General features: G+C 35.0%; 2 protein-coding genes across 2 annotated transcripts; both read right to left on the reverse strand.

Moving 5' to 3' along the window:
- Positions 1-4,657: 4,657 nt before the first annotated feature.
- Positions 4,658-8,449, reverse strand: LOC113755739 (putative late blight resistance protein homolog R1A-3). Its single transcript, XM_027299648.1, has one exon. It carries the CDS (start codon positions 8,447-8,449, stop codon positions 4,658-4,660), a length of 3,792 nt encoding a protein of 1,263 aa, XP_027155449.1.
- Positions 8,450-13,291: 4,842 nt separating this feature from the next.
- On the reverse strand, positions 13,292-13,912 carry LOC113755740. Its single transcript, XM_027299649.1, has one exon. It carries the CDS (start codon positions 13,910-13,912, stop codon positions 13,292-13,294), a length of 621 nt encoding a protein of 206 aa, XP_027155450.1.
- Between the last annotated feature and the right edge of the window lie 3,096 nt (positions 13,913-17,008).

Raw genomic sequence — 17,008 nt, forward strand, 5'->3', positions numbered from 1 at the left:
GACTTGGGCAAGTGAGACATACGTGATAGGCACTGGGCATATTTGATTCTTTTAAGATGAATGATATATCTTAAGCTGAAATGCCGGTGAGGTTCTATTAGATGTAGCCGCGGAGGCACCACCACGAGCTACCGGCCCAGAGCTGATAGGCGAGGTTCATACTCTAGGTTCCGTTGGGGATTGGGGCCCTAGGGGAGGCGCGTAGGGCCGTTATTTGGAATCTCTTTTGCTCATCTGACATGTTTTTGTTCTAACCGGTATAGTTGGTTCTTTGGTTATTTACTGGCTAACTAGATTTTTGGAGCTAGAATGCTCATGTATTTAAAGGGTTTTGTTCCGACCGGATGTCGGATAACTTGTATATCTTTTGGTGTGACTTTGTAAATAAATGTATATATTTGAGTATAATCTTTTGCACTTATTCTTTGCGTGTCTTTTGTGCATTTGCTTTGTGTTCTTATTTTGTTTCTAGTTTGAATACTAAGCACACGTTATGTTTGGATTTATAGGTGTTTATTAGACCCTGACGACACGTATTCTTGCAAACCCTGCAATTATGGTTCACGAATAAAGGCATTAATTTTGAGGACAAAATTATTCTAAGTGGGGGAGGTTGTGAGACCCCGGTCAGTTCTTAAGTTTGATATTAGGTTATATTCATTATTTGTGCGGTAACATTAAGTTTTGGGACTAATTCGAAAACCCTAAGTTGGGGTTAGGATTGAAACTCTAGTTATTGTATTAATCATAAGTTCGAGTGGTGGTTAAAGTTAGTTATGCTAGTGTGTGTTTTAGTGTGGGTAAGTATAGGATTTGATCCATTTTATATAGGTTAAATAAGTTTAAGAAGGTTAGATACCCTAAATGAGTAAAACCTCTAGTGTTATGATTTATTAGAAGTTTTAAGTTGGGTTTAAACCCTAATTTTGCCCTTGACAAAAAGGTTATTGTTTAATTGCTTTTATGTGGGATAAAGTATGGTTAAGTATAGGGAATTAAGTTGGTAGGGTGATTAGTACAGAAACTAAGAAGATTAATGAGTTTGGATTAGAGTAAGTTTACAACTTATGGAGTAAATTGATAGAAAAGTAAAGGTTTAAGGGCAAGAGTGGAACAAAAGTTAAATTGAAGTACAAGGGCTAAGAAGCAAATAAAGTCCTTTTGTGTGATTCGTTGGCTAATAAATATCTCTCCTAAGTGGGTTTGCACCACATATTAAGTCATAGGAAACACAACTAAGTCATTGTATGACAAAACAAAACAAACAAACAAGAGGAAGAGAGAGAGAGTTGGAGCCGTGAGAGGGAGAAGAAGAAACCAAGGGGAATTTTGCTAAGTTCAACCAAATTTCTTCCATAGATTTTCATCTTGAGGCATAAAGAGTCCATCTTGGAGCTAGCTTGAGTTTCTTAGCCATCATACAACCTTCATCTTGAGGTAAGAAAGCTTCTATACAAAGTTAAAGGTGGTTGATGATACTTGAAATGGTGGAAATGATGATAATAGTTGTTAGTTGTGATTGATCATGGTTTCACTTGTGTTTATCACTTGTTTTTATGGAGTAATTTGGTTAAATTTGGGCCTTGATGATTCGGCCATAGGTGTGAGAACCCCAAAAATATATATAAGCCTGTGCATATTTCATTTGCATTTCTTTTAATTCTTTAATAAATTTTAGCATTACTTTCACTTGTTTGCAGATAAGTACGTAAAAACAAGTTTATGAGGAAAATAATAAAATTTTCCTAAGTTATGAAATTTCTTGGTTTTGCTAGACTAAATTAATATCTTTAGAGTTAGATTAATTTTCCGCCTTTAACATAAACGTTTGGATTCTTAGTTGCCATTATGCTAAATTAATGACACTTGAGTCGATAACCTTACTATCTTAAAACAAATTATTTAAAATCCAATGATTAATTCCAAATTAGTTGCTAACATGTTAATGTTAATAGGAATTTCCGCGTTAAGATTAAAACCAATGAATTTGTAGATACTATGTCATTTATTTATACATGAAAGGCCTCTTAGTAAAAGTACTAATAAGGATTGCAGCAACACTACAATCATCTATCAATCTTATTTCTTTACTTAATTCAAAAAAGAGAAGGCCTTAATAAAACTCTAGGCACAAAAATTAATACAAACTTGTTGCAAAGTGAGTAAAAAAATTTGTGAATAATTTTTTCTCTAACTTATTATTACAAATTGAAAGACAACTGAGTAATACAATTATATATTTTATTATAAAAAAATCTCTTAAAAAATATAATATAAACAAATAATCATGACAAAGATGCAGTAAAATGGGTAGTAAAAAATCTAGGATGAATTTTTAAATTTCTAATTAGAAAAAAGCAGTAAACAATATAGTAATACAATTGTATATTTTATCACGCAAAAAAAAGAATAAACGCGCATAAAAAATTTTGCACTAAAAAAAGGATGCCTTTTACGATTATTATTACATAAGCAGTAGAATTCAAATAACAAAAAAAAAAAGAAAGAATAAAACCACACAATAAATAGAAAAATATATCAATTGTATAAAAGAAAAGGAAAAATAACAACCCCATCTAGCAAGGGGAAAAACAGGATCCTATCCATATCCAATTTGTAAGATACAGGCGAATATCATAATTCATACAAAAAAAGGAAAACATTTCAAAAGCAATAAGCATTCCAGTAGCACCACAATTATATCATCATTTACTATTTACATTTACATAAAAAGGTAAGAACTCTAGTAGCAGTGCAACTATTATTACTACCTATGAAAGGTAAATAACAGTAATAATCATAATGTAATAATAGTAATATAACAATAAAAGTAACAATATGGTAAACAATTTAATAGCAACAAATTTTTTGGAAAAAAAAAGGAAAAAGAAGGGGAAAAAAGAGCAAAACTGGTAAGAAATGCGGCACCACCACAAAAAAGGAGCAAAATGGAAGGAAGCATTCGGTACAAAAAGGAAAAGTACCACGTAATAATAAAGAATTTTGGCAGGCGCAATTTCTTTGGCAAACTATTATTCAAGAAAAAGGAGGAAACTACATAATAGCACAATTGTATATTCTATTATAATAACAAAAATATTATAAAAATAACCTTGAGAAAAAATATTGTTGGAAAAAAAAAATCAACATGAGATTTAAGCTTAGGATATTTAATTTCTGCATCCTTATCTTTAGCTACTAAACTAGGACGTGGTTAATTAGCCGATTAGACCTATATTTAACTCATAACACATGCAAATTCCATTATTTATTTATACATAAAAGGTCCTTTATTTAATCCCACGATTCATCAGAGAGCTCTCAAAAGCACCACAATTCATAAAGAATTTTTGCAAGCGCAATTTTTTTGGCAACTTATTATTCAGGAAAAAGCAGAAAACAACATAATGGTACAACTGAATATTCTACTAATAATAATAATAGCAATACAATAATAAATTAATAATAATATAGCAAGCAATTTAATAGCAAGAGAATTTGGGGGAAAAAAGAAACTGGGGAAAAAAAGAGAACAAAACCAATATAAGAAATGTAGCAACACCATAAAATTATATATTCTAATACAAATAATACTAATAATAGCAATGATGCACATAATACAAAAATAATAACATGGCAAGCAATTAAATAGCAGCAAAATTTGGGGTAAAATGGGGTACAAAGAAGAGGGAAAAAAAAGAGAAGAAGTCCAGTACCACAACAAATATAATATAGCACAAGAAGAGGAATAGAAAGAAGAAAAGAAGAAAACGGAAAGAACCACAATCCCAAAAAGCAACTTCCAATCCACAGTGCACGTGACTTGAGCATGCAGGAGGACGACCACCACCTAATGTAAGGGATTTGGACATGATCTTTTTAAGTTTCAATTAATCCTGCAGATGTGCATTATGGGAAATGGAGAATAGTCCAAATCCCTAATTTAAGTGCTCCTTTCCACTTAATATGTAACTTCTTTAATAGACAATACTTCCAAAGGTAAAAAGTAACATAACTAAGTTTTTTTTTCCTTTTTTCTTGTCTCTTCTTAATATTTGTTGCCAAAAAAAAGGATGTTTTAACATATTAATTAATTACGTGCATGGTTCTTTGTTGAGGAAAAATAGAAGCAATTTAAAAGTTTTTGTACTACTCTGACTGAAATTACAAAGAAGGAAAAGTGTATCTTGCATGTAGACTTGTGCTCAGCTAACTATAAGCGTCATGTCAATCAGTAGCAGAATTAAAAAAAGGAATTGAGATTTTATGGCTGGATGCATCAAGTCGAACAAAATGGAAAAAAAAAAAGGAAGCTCCTTTCAAGAAACTTAAATTAGACTCCTTGTGAGGAGATTGACTCTCTTTCTAAGGGATTTGACTCTTCTTCTTCTTCTTCGTCGCTGGGACTCCAACAATAAAAGGAGTATTAACAGATTTACCTAATTAACCCCTCTACACTGAGTCACTGGCCCTGCCCCCCAACAAAACGGACAACGAGGCCTAATCCTGCAACTACCAAAAGCTCCATTGCAGAGCCTCCCCCAGTTACTTAAAAAAAAAAAAAAACACCACCACCATAATCTACAACTTCACAAACTAAGCAAAAGCTATACCGCTACCAATTTTTTCTTTTTTTTTTTCGGGGCTAAACAAAACGTCAATTTGAACTATAAAGAGCTGCCCAGTCAATCTCAATAGATGGATACTTCTCCAACATCAGATTCTTCGAACAGGCTTCTTCTTCAATTAAGATCTTTAGAACCTCATTTCCCATATCTATCTGTTCTTGTTGAATTTGCTTCACTGAACTTGCAACAGACTCGCGACACCAGTTCACCTCAATCATTTCAAGAGTCGGACATTCCCCTAAACAAGAAGGCACCTCTTCCAACATCTGACAATTGTGCACAACCAATTTCTCAAGACGGGGAAAATTATCAGAAGATGCAGTCCAACTGCGAAAGTCGTTCAACAATGACAATTTCAAGACTCGGAGGCTAGGGAATTCCCCTTCTTTCATTTCCCATTCTTCCCCAACGACGGAGTAATCGAGTAATTTAAGCACTTCAAGTTTGGGCAACATTCCAATTGTTGAGATTTCAGTCCATGGCTGCTTATTGTAAAAGAGAGTCAACTTCTTCAAATTCAAAGGGAATTTAAATCCATATCCGACAAAGGAACTCAGAGTAAGTGATTCTAGTTGACTCAAACAGTCAAACACGAGAATCCCGTCGCCAATTCTGGTAGGTTCCTCTCTTGATGCCGGCATCTTACATCTTAGCCTGCGGATGTTTGGTAACTTTGTCAGTATCTTTTGCAAGCTTTGAGAGGAGGGATCAATGGCAAGGCTTAAAGTGTCTAAATGATCTAAACCTGGGGATACTTCAAGATTTTCAACAGGAAAAATAAAACCAGCATAGGAATATGTAGTCCATAGATGCCTTAATGTCTTAATGTTCCAGATGGTCTTGGGTAACAACAAATGAGTGAAGTATCCTCGTAGCAGAAAAGTTTGTAACCTTGAGAGGTTAGCAATTGCAGCTGGGATGAATTTTACTCCTCTAGTATGAAGAGCCAAGTATCTCAAGTGAGCAAGCAAAAATACTTCCATTGGAAAATATGCACCAAACTCCAATTCCCCCAAATCCAACACTCTTAGAAGTTTAGGTAACCAAAACCCCAAAGCATCCCTTTTAGACAATAACAAACTGCGTACATTGGGAAATTCTTGCATTAACTCCCAAATCCTCAAATTCCTGGCACTTCGATCACAAACTCGGAGGGGGTTGCTTTGGCCAGTAAGAACAAAACGATCATTCCGACTATGCAAAACATGTAGAAAGTTTTCTTCTTTGGCTTTTTTCACACAAAACTCATGTACCAAATCATGAAGTCGGCAGGCTTTGGCACCACCCATAGCTCTTTGTTCAGAAACCATAACTAAACTTCTATCAACCAGATCCTTCAAATAGTCATTTGCCACATCCTCTAAACTCTTTCCTTCAGTCTTTCGCATGAAGCCTTCAGAGATCCAGAGCCATAACAACCTTCGGACAAGAACATTTTCGCCTTCTTTAAATGCACCAAAGTAAAGAAGACATACCTTCAAATCATCCGGTAAATGACTGTAGCTTAGCTCAAGCGTCTTCATGCAGTCTTCATCATCAAGGACAATACTGGAAGTTAGACTCTTTGCAACTTCTTCCCAACAGTCTTCTGCAGTATTAGCAAGAATTCCCGCAACGAGGACAACTGTGAGAGGTAAGCCCCTACATAATTTTACTATTTGAGATCCAACTTTACCTAGTGTCGGAGGAAAACCTTCTTTGCCAAATAGCTTTTTCTGCAGCAATTTCCAACTCTCTTCGTCAGTAAGGTGGCGGAGATGATGAGCCTTGCTATTAGATTTGAATTGCAATTGAATTCTGCTGGTGAAGAGAATCCTACTTCCGTTATCATCATCAGGCAATGATCTCTCCAGCAAATTCCATGCCTTAATCTCCCACACATCATCCAAAAAAATGAGATACCTATTTCTCTTTAAAAGCTTGTACAGCTTGGGAGCCAAATCACTTTCATCCATCTCAAGATATTCATCAGGACTTCTAGAAGAAATACTGCATAAAAGCTGAACTAACAAACTGTGCATGCTATACGCTTGAGAAACAGTACACCGAGCAAGGATATGAAAGTGGCTCAAAATTAATGGATCATTGTAAACTCTATTGGCCAATGTTGTCTTGCCAAGTCCAGCCATACCCATAATTGAAACAAAATCCAACAACTTTGAACCCCTGGTAAGACTATGAATAATTGTCTTTACCTCATCATCAAGACCCACCAGAACTTCATTCAACACTGGGATGCTAAGTTTTGAGTCAATGCGGAAAGATTTCTGGTTAGTTCTCTGAGTTCCACAGTCATGCCTCGTGCTATCATAGGTTTCAAGGACCTCAGTCCTCAAAAGCTGAATATCTCTGGCAACTCTTTCCAAATATTCATGTTTATCATCAACCACGATAGAGTCGATGACAAGCTCTGCCCTGTACCCAACCTCCATAACACGACTCCAAAGGGCTTGGAGTTTTCCATTCCGATTGCGTTGGTCTGCTATCTTGACAAGGAAAGATCTTAAGAATACAAGATCTTCTAGGACGCTGTGGATTTGATCTTTTGGGAATGCAATTGAATCATCAGCCTCATTACAACTTTCTAGTTCCTTCAGATTTTCAAGGAGAAAATCCATAGAGCCCAACTCATTGGTCCTAGGAAAACCAAATGGCGAGAATGATGTTACTGGATCGGTAACTTCTGCCCTAATAAACTTAATCACTTTAAGCAAATGAAAAAGAGCAAGATCGGTTTCCTTGGCCAAGCCTTCTTTGATTTGATTCACAGAAAGAGAGAAAATTACAAACGCTGCATCACAGGCCACAACTCCAATAAGATTCTTCATTTCCTGGCATAGCTCTTTGAACTTCTCCTGATGCCTGAGAAGGATTGTCAGGAATCTTAGCCCCTCAAGGAGTTTTAGCATTTGATTCATAATCGGAACAAGAATATTGATACAAGATTTCAGCAGCCCCTTAATATTGTGAACGAGACGATCCATAAAGTCAGCTACTAGATGCTTATTCTTCTCCAGATCTGAAATGTCTGATGATCTTGATAACTTTGCAGCAGTCAAGACATGGATGTAAGTTTCTCGAACCCGGGGATCACCGGGATTAATCTTTTCACGTATTAGTCGAGAAATTTGAAGTCTTCTTTCCCTGAATACTTTATGATCATACCTGTGACTGTGAAACCACCATATAGAAGCCAGGTGTAATGCATTGATAGCCATCACTTCACCATGAATCAAGAGATATATCAATTGCTGACCCTTGACGCCGCGAAGCATGGCCAAGCGAATGAAACTCTTCAAGAACATTAGGTTCTTTACAAGGTCTTCGAAATGTAATCCATTCATTTTAGCCAGAGTCTTTGAAACCGAATCAATGAAATCAATAACTAGTTCCGGATCTCTCAGCCAGTAATACTCCAACAGAAAGTTGATCCACGGTTCCTTGATATGTGTCTCGAAAAACAACTTGATTGCTTCCCGGAATCTGGTGAGCTCACTTCCGATCTGAGACGAATCAGGTGAAGAAGAATGAATGAAGCGTTCGCTGCAAGCAAAGTCAAGATCTTGCATTCTCCTGATAATCAGATTTTGAATTCTCAAAGAAGTAACATCCTTCTCCTCATCTTGTTCCAAACAGGTTTCATGGTTCCTCCTCCTCCTCCTACACTTTGTCAGATACAGATGAAAGCTTTGTAATAGTCTCACCTCCCTCTCCAGCTCGTTGATAGCAACACTAAACTTAGGGAATGCCTCATTGATCCAGCCCAGATAATCGAGAGCGAACTCAAAGGAACTGGGGCTACCGCTGCAGTATATCTCCATTATTGAACCTTCTATTCACTCTGAGATCAAATTTGTTTCTTGAATAAACTCTAGTTCAAGGTTTACAACTTTCTCATTACCCGAAAATGTCAAATATTGTCGGCAGACTCTTCCGTCTTTTCCGGTTGCAGGTTGCGAGACGCTTGTTTTGTCCTGCTGCTGTGTTGGTAGAGAGACATTTAGGGTCCCCACTCCCCACCCCGGAGCCTAAGCGAGATAGCTTTTGTCTACTTTCGGCCCAAAGTGCATTTCGAAATAATGGATCCTAAATCAGTAAATGGTTGTAATACTACGGTAAGCGTAACATTGGTTTTGATACTAAGGCAGTAAATAGTAGTAATTTTACCAGAATGTAAACAGCATAGTCGAAATTGCTCAAAGTTAATAGTTGAACTATTTTTTTCCCATCAAAGCCATTCATTATCCTTGTTAAAACTCCACGCATATTAATTGAACAATTCTTATAAATCCAATTTATATGCGAAATCACAACAAAATCCTACCAATTTAGAAAGAGTTCACTTATTAAAAAAGATGATTCTAAATCACGACATTTCTTTCTAAGTGAGAGACACAAACATGAGAATCCCTAAAATTACAAAGAGTTGGGTTATCCATTAATTTGTTTCTATCTTAAATCATATATGGCTTAGTATAAAATTTTCTATTTAAAAATATTAATGGATTTTAACTGTGATTCTCTTATCAAAAGGAAATGATCGTTTTTTGAACTATTGTACAGGAGGGCGGAAAAAAACCATAGCAATTAGCTAGCATAAAGTCATCAGTAAGACTAAATTGCTAAAATCATCTTTGGGACAAGAGTTTGCTGGTAAACAAACGGTCATAACAATGAAAAAACATCCATTTTTAATGAAAAATCACCTTGACTAACATTAAGATATTAGCCCAACATTTGAATTTTCCAACTGAAAACATGAAATTGAAGAAATAAAGCATCCCCTTAAAAATGGTACTATTTGCCAACCATCTTAAATTAGTAATCCAAACTTCAGGCTTCTAATGTCTTCCAGATATAAAGCCCAATTTTTCCTTTCTTTCGACATTGTACTTCAATACTCATAAGTAAAACAATATGAAGATAACAAGAAATAACATGCCCAAAAGGTAAACCATCCGAGCTACCTCTTCCAAATAGAAAAGATGATCTAGACTCTCAACCTGCAACTGTTGGCAGCAATAATATTTTGCTGGCTTGTGAAAACCAAATTTAGCCAAGTTATCTGCTAAATTAAGGAAGTTGATCGCATAAAAGACGAAGCATGAAGAAACCTACCTTTAAAGGTATCCTAGGATACCACAACCTTTTGAATACAAAAGGTGGATCGCTTGATTGTTCGACTAAATGATAAGCAAGGCTATTGAGAACTCACCTGAACTTGTCAAAGACCAAAACAAAGAGGAGGATTTGTATGGTAAAATTTTGGAAGAGCACAAATCTTCCTCTAACACCAAAGATCGAGGCTTAAAATTCCTTCACGTGTTAGAAAAGTCTGAAGTGAGGAGGAGTTGGCATAAGTCACAAATGAGTGGCTAACGTGATACAACGTGTAGGCTTTAGTATGCTATTATAAATTTCACTAGGGACAAAATTGTGACAGTAAATTGAGTACAACCAATAGTAAGTTTTTGTATAAAAGAAATGAATTTCAAATTTTATGTAACTTACTCTTTACTCTTTAGATAACATCTTATTAAATTTTTAGTAAAAATATCACTTTTTCTCCAAAACTTATCATTTTTTTTATATAAAACATATCTTACTAAATTTCAAGGAAAACTTACTGTTTGTTATATAGAAGTTGTTACCTGTTCAAGCATAATTTATTACATTATTAACATATCTTACCATTTTTTCATGCAAACCATTCCAATTTTTAAGTAAAATTTACCGTTCTTTTATTGAAACTCACACCTACTTTTTTATGACTAAAAAACTCTTGGCAAATTTTATCATCCTGTTAATGATATTTACAAAATTTCTTCAGGCACTTTTTATGCTTTTTTTTTTTAAATACTCTTGCTTAGCAAAAACATATAGCGTTATTAGCAAAACTTATTACTTTATTTATAAATAATATTTTGCTATGAATAAATTAGTTAGTGCATACACTTTTCGATCTGTAGCTTATATATTCACAGTCATTGCTTATTTACAATTGAATACGTGTTTAAATAAAACTATGTTTTAACAAAACACTAAATATTCTACTCTACGCAACCAATGCCTTAAGGATTATCATTGCACTAGTCCTTAAAGTATATCACTATTTTTTTTCTCATGAATATTATTGATAATTTTATTGCAAAGTGTAATTTTATTAGGAACATATCAATTTTCTTAGTAAATTTACAACTGTATTATTGACGATTCCTAGTTTTTGCAAACATAAGAAAACATCTTATAAGCTTGCATGCTACTATTTAGGATGCTTACAATCAAGGGAAAATTGCAGAAACGTCCCCTGAAGTTTCTAACACTAGCACTCACTTCCCTTGTGATTTAAGAAATAGCACAACCTCCCTTGAACTTACTAATTCTATTGCATATTCAGTCTAGACCAGAAAAAGTGCCATTAAAATATTGTTTTAAAGAGTGAGTTGAGAAATGTGTGCCATATTTACCATTTGTACTGCATGCTAAGTAGTATTAGCAAATGAATGATAAAGCACTACAAAGCAATTAACAATTAATAAACTTTAGGGAGTGTAGTTTATGGGCAAATGAACATTACGTATTCAAAGTACCAGCTCTTTATGGGCATTTTACTCTCAAACATTTAATTTATGATAAATACATAAATGTTTGTAAGTAAAATTGAAAAAGTGTTACAATAATATTTTTACGAAAAAGAAACTGGTAGGTTATCTATTTAGCATAAATTATATATTTTTTAAAACAGAAATGGCCCATAAAGTACTAACTCTTTACAGCTTTCCTTAATTACATGAACAAACTACTGACTCTTTATGGTCATTTTATTCCGAATCATTTAATTTATGTTAAATACATAAATATTTGTAACTAAAATTCAAAAGTGTTACACTAATATTTTTACGAAAGCGAAACTAGTAGGTTTTGTATTTAATATATATTAAATATGTGAAAGTAAAAAAAAAGAGAAAAAAAAAGAAATTGCCCATAACATATCAGCTCTTTATGGGTTTCCTCCATTACATGAATAAAGTACTAACTATTTATGGACATTTTACTCTGAATCATTTAATTTGTGTTAAATACATAAACTTTTGTAAGTAAAATTCAAAATGTGTGACACTAATATTTTACGAAAGGGAAACTAGTAGATTTTGTATTTAACATAAATTAATTATGTGAAAGTAACACTCACAGGTAGTTTAATTAGTTACTTAATTTGTTGACAAGAAACAAGGTTTCTTTTGCAAAATTCATTCATTAGTTTCTCCAAATAATTAGGGTATAAAGGTAAATTTTCACAATCTTTTGTTAGCAATAGGTCCCACTTTCCTCTTAGGGGAGATCAGTGCTATTTCTTAAACTATAGGGGAGGTGACTGCTAGTGTCAGAAACCTTAGAGGAGGTTTCTGCAATTATCCCTACAATCAAATATTGCTGGCAGACTCTTTGTTCTCTTCCTTTTTGCAGCTTCCAAGCTATGTTTTCAGAACCGAACCGGGTATCGACTCGGTCAAGCTCGGGGGTCAGGGGTCAATAGGTTTAACCGGGTTTGATAAGGGTTGAACCGGATGATGTCATAAATAAAAATTATTTAAAAATTAAAATATTATATGAAATACCTAATAACATGTTAATATTAATAAAGGTATATTCATATATATTTGATGTTTCAAATATATTTAACAAGCAAATACAAAGAAATTTGAACAATCAAATAGCAATTTATATTATTTAATGAGCATTAACAAGTTTAGAATTAAAATTATGGACTTAATTGGAAAATAACAACAAACTTTAAGAAAATATTGATAAAGTATGAAATATTTGAGGTATATTAATAGTTTTTAACAATCTAGAGGTCGAAACATAATATTGAAAAGTTTGAGTTTTTTTTTTAAAAATGCTGATTAAACCGAAAAATCCGGTTTTTCCCGGTCAAACTCAGTTTTTGACCGAATTATTACTTACCCGGTTTTTTAGCATAACTCGGACCGGCCACTTGGCCGGTTCCCGGTTTGACCGGTCGATCCGGTCCGAATTTTAAAACACAGCTTCCAAGACTCTTATCTTGTCTTGGTTTGTTTGGTGGATACTTTATAATGCAAGGGGCTCCGAGCCTAATGCATCCTGCCGCACCACTACATGATGGAAAAGTGATGATGTCTACTTACTGGGGTCCACCAAACCTATTTCAATACAACCAATCGTTTGAATCAGAATGGATCTTCCGTCACATTTATTTCCTGTATCAATCTTTGTCCGACCTTTATTAATTCAGTTGGGTTTTGCGTAGAAGATCAATTTATTAATCCAGTTGCTCCCAAGAAGTGCAGAAGGAGAAAATAGTATAAAATTATTAAAATGATGCAAACACTGAAAGATACCAAGCCAAATACTATGATGCCTTGGCCATATACCGAATCCACCAGTAGATATTAACAAAAAGCCATTACAAAAATGCATTATTTGTTTTGCTATTTACCCGTATGAAATTCTAATCATGTATTTCCTTTGAGGACAATAGGATGGAATTAATTTAGGTACAAAAGGAAGAGTACAAGGCATATAGATGTTTTTTTTGATAATAAATAGAATAATTTTATTAATCATGAGATCCAATCTGCAACAAGTGCAGAACAAATAAAAGGTGGAGGAGAGTTTCTCTATATATAAGAATCTAAAAGATTAACAGCATACTTAGCAAGGGTATGAGTAGGAACATTAAACGACCTAGAAATCCATGAAACTTCCCAACACATGAAGTCTTGACATAAGACAATGGTATCATCAATCAACAAACCACATGATGAATCGTTAGATTCCAAACGGTCCAGCATTTTGATGACTTTTTGTGAATCTCCTTCCAAAACAATCTTATTGAAACCCAAATCATGTAGTAATTGAATAGCATGTTTGGCCGCATATGATTCTACCACATTTGGTTCCAGTATTCCAAGATTTTTTTTGGAAAGGCCAGCAATGAAACTTCCTTTATCATCTCGGATAATAACACCAACCCCTGATGATTTATCATCCATAAACACAGCTCCATCAAAGTTTGCCTTAACAAAACCTGCATTGGGTCGTATCCAATGACCTATTGATAACCTTGATTTAAGAGAGATAGGCTTATTGAACTTATCTTTGGAATTTGCTTCATTGAATTGATTTAGGAATGCTATGGACAGGGAGATCAAGCTAAGAGGATCTCTGTAGGGCCCATCAAAGATTGCTCCATTCCGATTATTCCATAAATTCCAAAGAATAACACCAACCAATTCCATCTCTTTGCTTGATAGTCGCAAAAGAAGGTTGGGAAGCCAAGATGTAATCTGATCAGCCGATTGCAGTTGAACTTTCTGGCTTAAGAAACTAAGTGCCCACGATTGCACAGCTACAGGACAAGTTAAGAAAGTATGATCAATATCATCAACTCGAGTGAGACACAAAGGGCAAGAGGTATCTAAATGGAGCCCTTTAGTATTGAGCTTTGTGCTGGTTGGCAGTATATCTTTACATGCCCTTCATAAGAAAATTTTAATTTTCTTAGGAAGATTCAAGTGCCAAAGCTGAGACCAAACACTTTGCTTTAGAGTACTACTACTTGATGGAAAATTCTCCCAATTAGAAGATCACTGCTTGATCAAGTGATACCCACTCTTCACAGTAAAAGATCCATTCTTTAAAAAGTGTCAGATTAGCTTATCCCTATTGTGAGCGTCTCCAATTGGAATGCTTTGAATTAATTCAATCTCCTCAGGCCTAAAGATTTCCTGCAATAAGTCAACTCGCCACGTCTTTCGCTCGTAGTCTATTAGGCAATCAACTGTGGAATTCTCCGGCAATGCAGTATACCGTGGCACGATTTTAAAAGTAGATGGCTGTGGAAGCCATCTATCTTTCCAGATTTTGATAGACTGGCCAGAACCAACTCGCCATCTGCTTCCTGCTTCAATATACTTCCTGACCTCACATAGTCCGCGCCAAGACCAGGAAGGCCGTGATCCTTCTTGAGCTTGGAAGAAATCAGTATTGGGAAAATATTTAGCTTTATATACCCGATGAAGAAGGCTAGATGGTTGTGTAGCAATGCACCATGCTTGCTTAGATAACAATGCAAGATTAAAAGTCTTAAGCTGCCTAAAACACATTCCTCCATCTTCTTTTCGGCTGCAAAGTTTATCCCAACTAACCCAGTGAATTGGTCTAGCCTTATTTCCATCACCCCACCAAAAATTGCTCATTATTGATTGGATATCCATTAGCAAAGAATCTGGAAATTTGAAACAAGACATCGAATATGTGAGAATTGCCTGAACTACTGCTTTCAGCAAAACTTCCTTTCCCCCTTTTGATAACCGTTGTTCATTCCATCCTTGAATTCGTTGCCAAATTCTATCCTTGATAGAAGAGAATACCTCACATTTGGAGCGTCCAATAATGGTGGTAAGACCAAGATATTTTTCATGTGCAACTACTTCTTTAATATTCAGAAACTGAGTGATATCTTGTCGGGTTGAGAAATCTGTGTTACTACTGAAAACCACAACTAATTTCTCAAGATTGATCTCTTGCCCAGAAGCTTCCTTATATAGTTGCAAGATATCCTGAATATGTTGAGCTTCTTGTAGTATCGCTTTGCCAAATAACAAAGCATCGTCTGCAAATAATAAATGAGAAAGCTTGGGGACATTCTGACCTATTCGAACTCCTGACAATTTACCACAAGCCTCTGCTTCTTGTAATAGACAAGAAAAAGCCTCTGCACATATAAGAAATAAATGCAGAGAAATTGGGTCACCTTGTCTAATGCCCCGCTGTGGTCGTAGATAACCAAATTGAACACCATTTAACTGAAAAGAATAAGAAACAATAGAGAAACAACTGGAAATAAGATCAACAAAAGATGGATGAAAACCTAAAGCCAACATCATTCCTTTAAGAAAAGGCCACTCAACCCTATCAAACGCTTTGCTCATGTCCAATTTAATGGACATGGATCCCTCTTTGCCTGCAGACTTTGATTTAAGAGAGTGGTTAACTTCATAAGCGATCAGGATATTATCTGTAATGAGATGACCAGGAATAAAAGCAGACTGGAAGGGCGAGAGAATTATTGAAAGAACTTTATTTAATCTATAAGTTATAACCATAGAAGCTAATCTATAAACTACATTACATAAAGACGAAATTGAGTTATATTGGATGGACACTGGCATTTTGGGATAAGTACAATGTAAGTGAAATTCAGTTGATTATCGAAAAGCCCATTGTTCAAGAAGTCGAGAACACATTTCACTACATCCTGACTAACAACATGCCAAAATTTCTGATAAAATATTGGGGACATGCCATCAGGACCGGGAGATTTAAAAGGATGCATTTGATTTAAAGCTTGGGTTACCTCAAAAGTTGAGTAAGTTCGCATCAGTGAATCATTCATTCGTTTAGATACCTTAGGTTGCACCCTTTGCAAAACTGCATCAATTATCTCAGGAGATGGCTTTGAATTGGAAAAAATGGATCCAAAATGGTCTAAGATAATGTTCTCCAGATCATCATGGGAGTTGCACCACTACCCCGCATCATTGAAAAGGCCATTTATCTGATTTTGCTTCCTTCGCTTGGATGCCTGTGCATGGAAAAAAGCTGTATTCCGATCCCCCTCTCGATACCAGTGAGTTTTACTCCTTTGCTTTCACATAGTACTTTCCCGATCCAAAATATCCTCTATTTGATTTGTTAAAGTCCCAATTTGAGACTTAACAGCATCAGAGAGAGTCCCTTGCTGCAGCTTAGCAATCTTTTTCCTTAGGTCGTTTGCTGCAGAACAGACATTACGAAATTTTGATTTGCTCCATTGTAAAAGACCCATTCGACATTCATCAGTTTTCTTTAACAAATTAACACAAGCATTATCCACAGATGTACTTTCCCAAGATGTCCGAATTACGTTTTCACAATCATCCGCCTTTATCCGCATGGTTTCGAACATAAAATTTTTAAATTTCTTCGCCTCATTTTTAGTCTTTGAAAATTTAATGAAATTCTCAAAGCTAAAAACTATAGGCAAATGATATGAGAATATAGAGTGCACATGCTTGAGTTTTGAATCAGGGAATAAGTCCACAAAATCTTGAGTTGCACAAGCGCGATCAAGTCTCGCTCTAATCGTATTTGGATATGTCCGACTATGGCACCATGTATAAGTGAAACCTTCATAGCCAAAATCATGCAGATTACTATCCATCAAGGCCTGATGAAAATTCATGATTTGCCAGTTATTTCATGGACCAGAACCTTGAAATTCATTTTGGCTAAGGACCTCATTATAATCACCAATACAAAGCCAGGGGAGCCGAGATTATGTGCTTAGTTTT

The sequence above is a fragment of the Coffea eugenioides genome, unplaced genomic scaffold, assembly GCF_003713205.1.
Source record: "Coffea eugenioides isolate CCC68of unplaced genomic scaffold, Ceug_1.0 ScVebR1_1677;HRSCAF=2570, whole genome shotgun sequence".
Classification (NCBI taxonomy): Eukaryota; Viridiplantae; Streptophyta; class Magnoliopsida; order Gentianales; family Rubiaceae; genus Coffea; species Coffea eugenioides.

Coding starts and splice junctions, on each gene's coding strand:
- LOC113755739 (XM_027299648.1), bottom strand. CDS start 8,449: ATGGAGATATACTGCAGCGGTAGCCCCAGTTCCTTTGAGTTCGCTCTC.
- LOC113755740 (XM_027299649.1), bottom strand. CDS start 13,912: ATGGAATTGGTTGGTGTTATTCTTTGGAATTTATGGAATAATCGGAAT.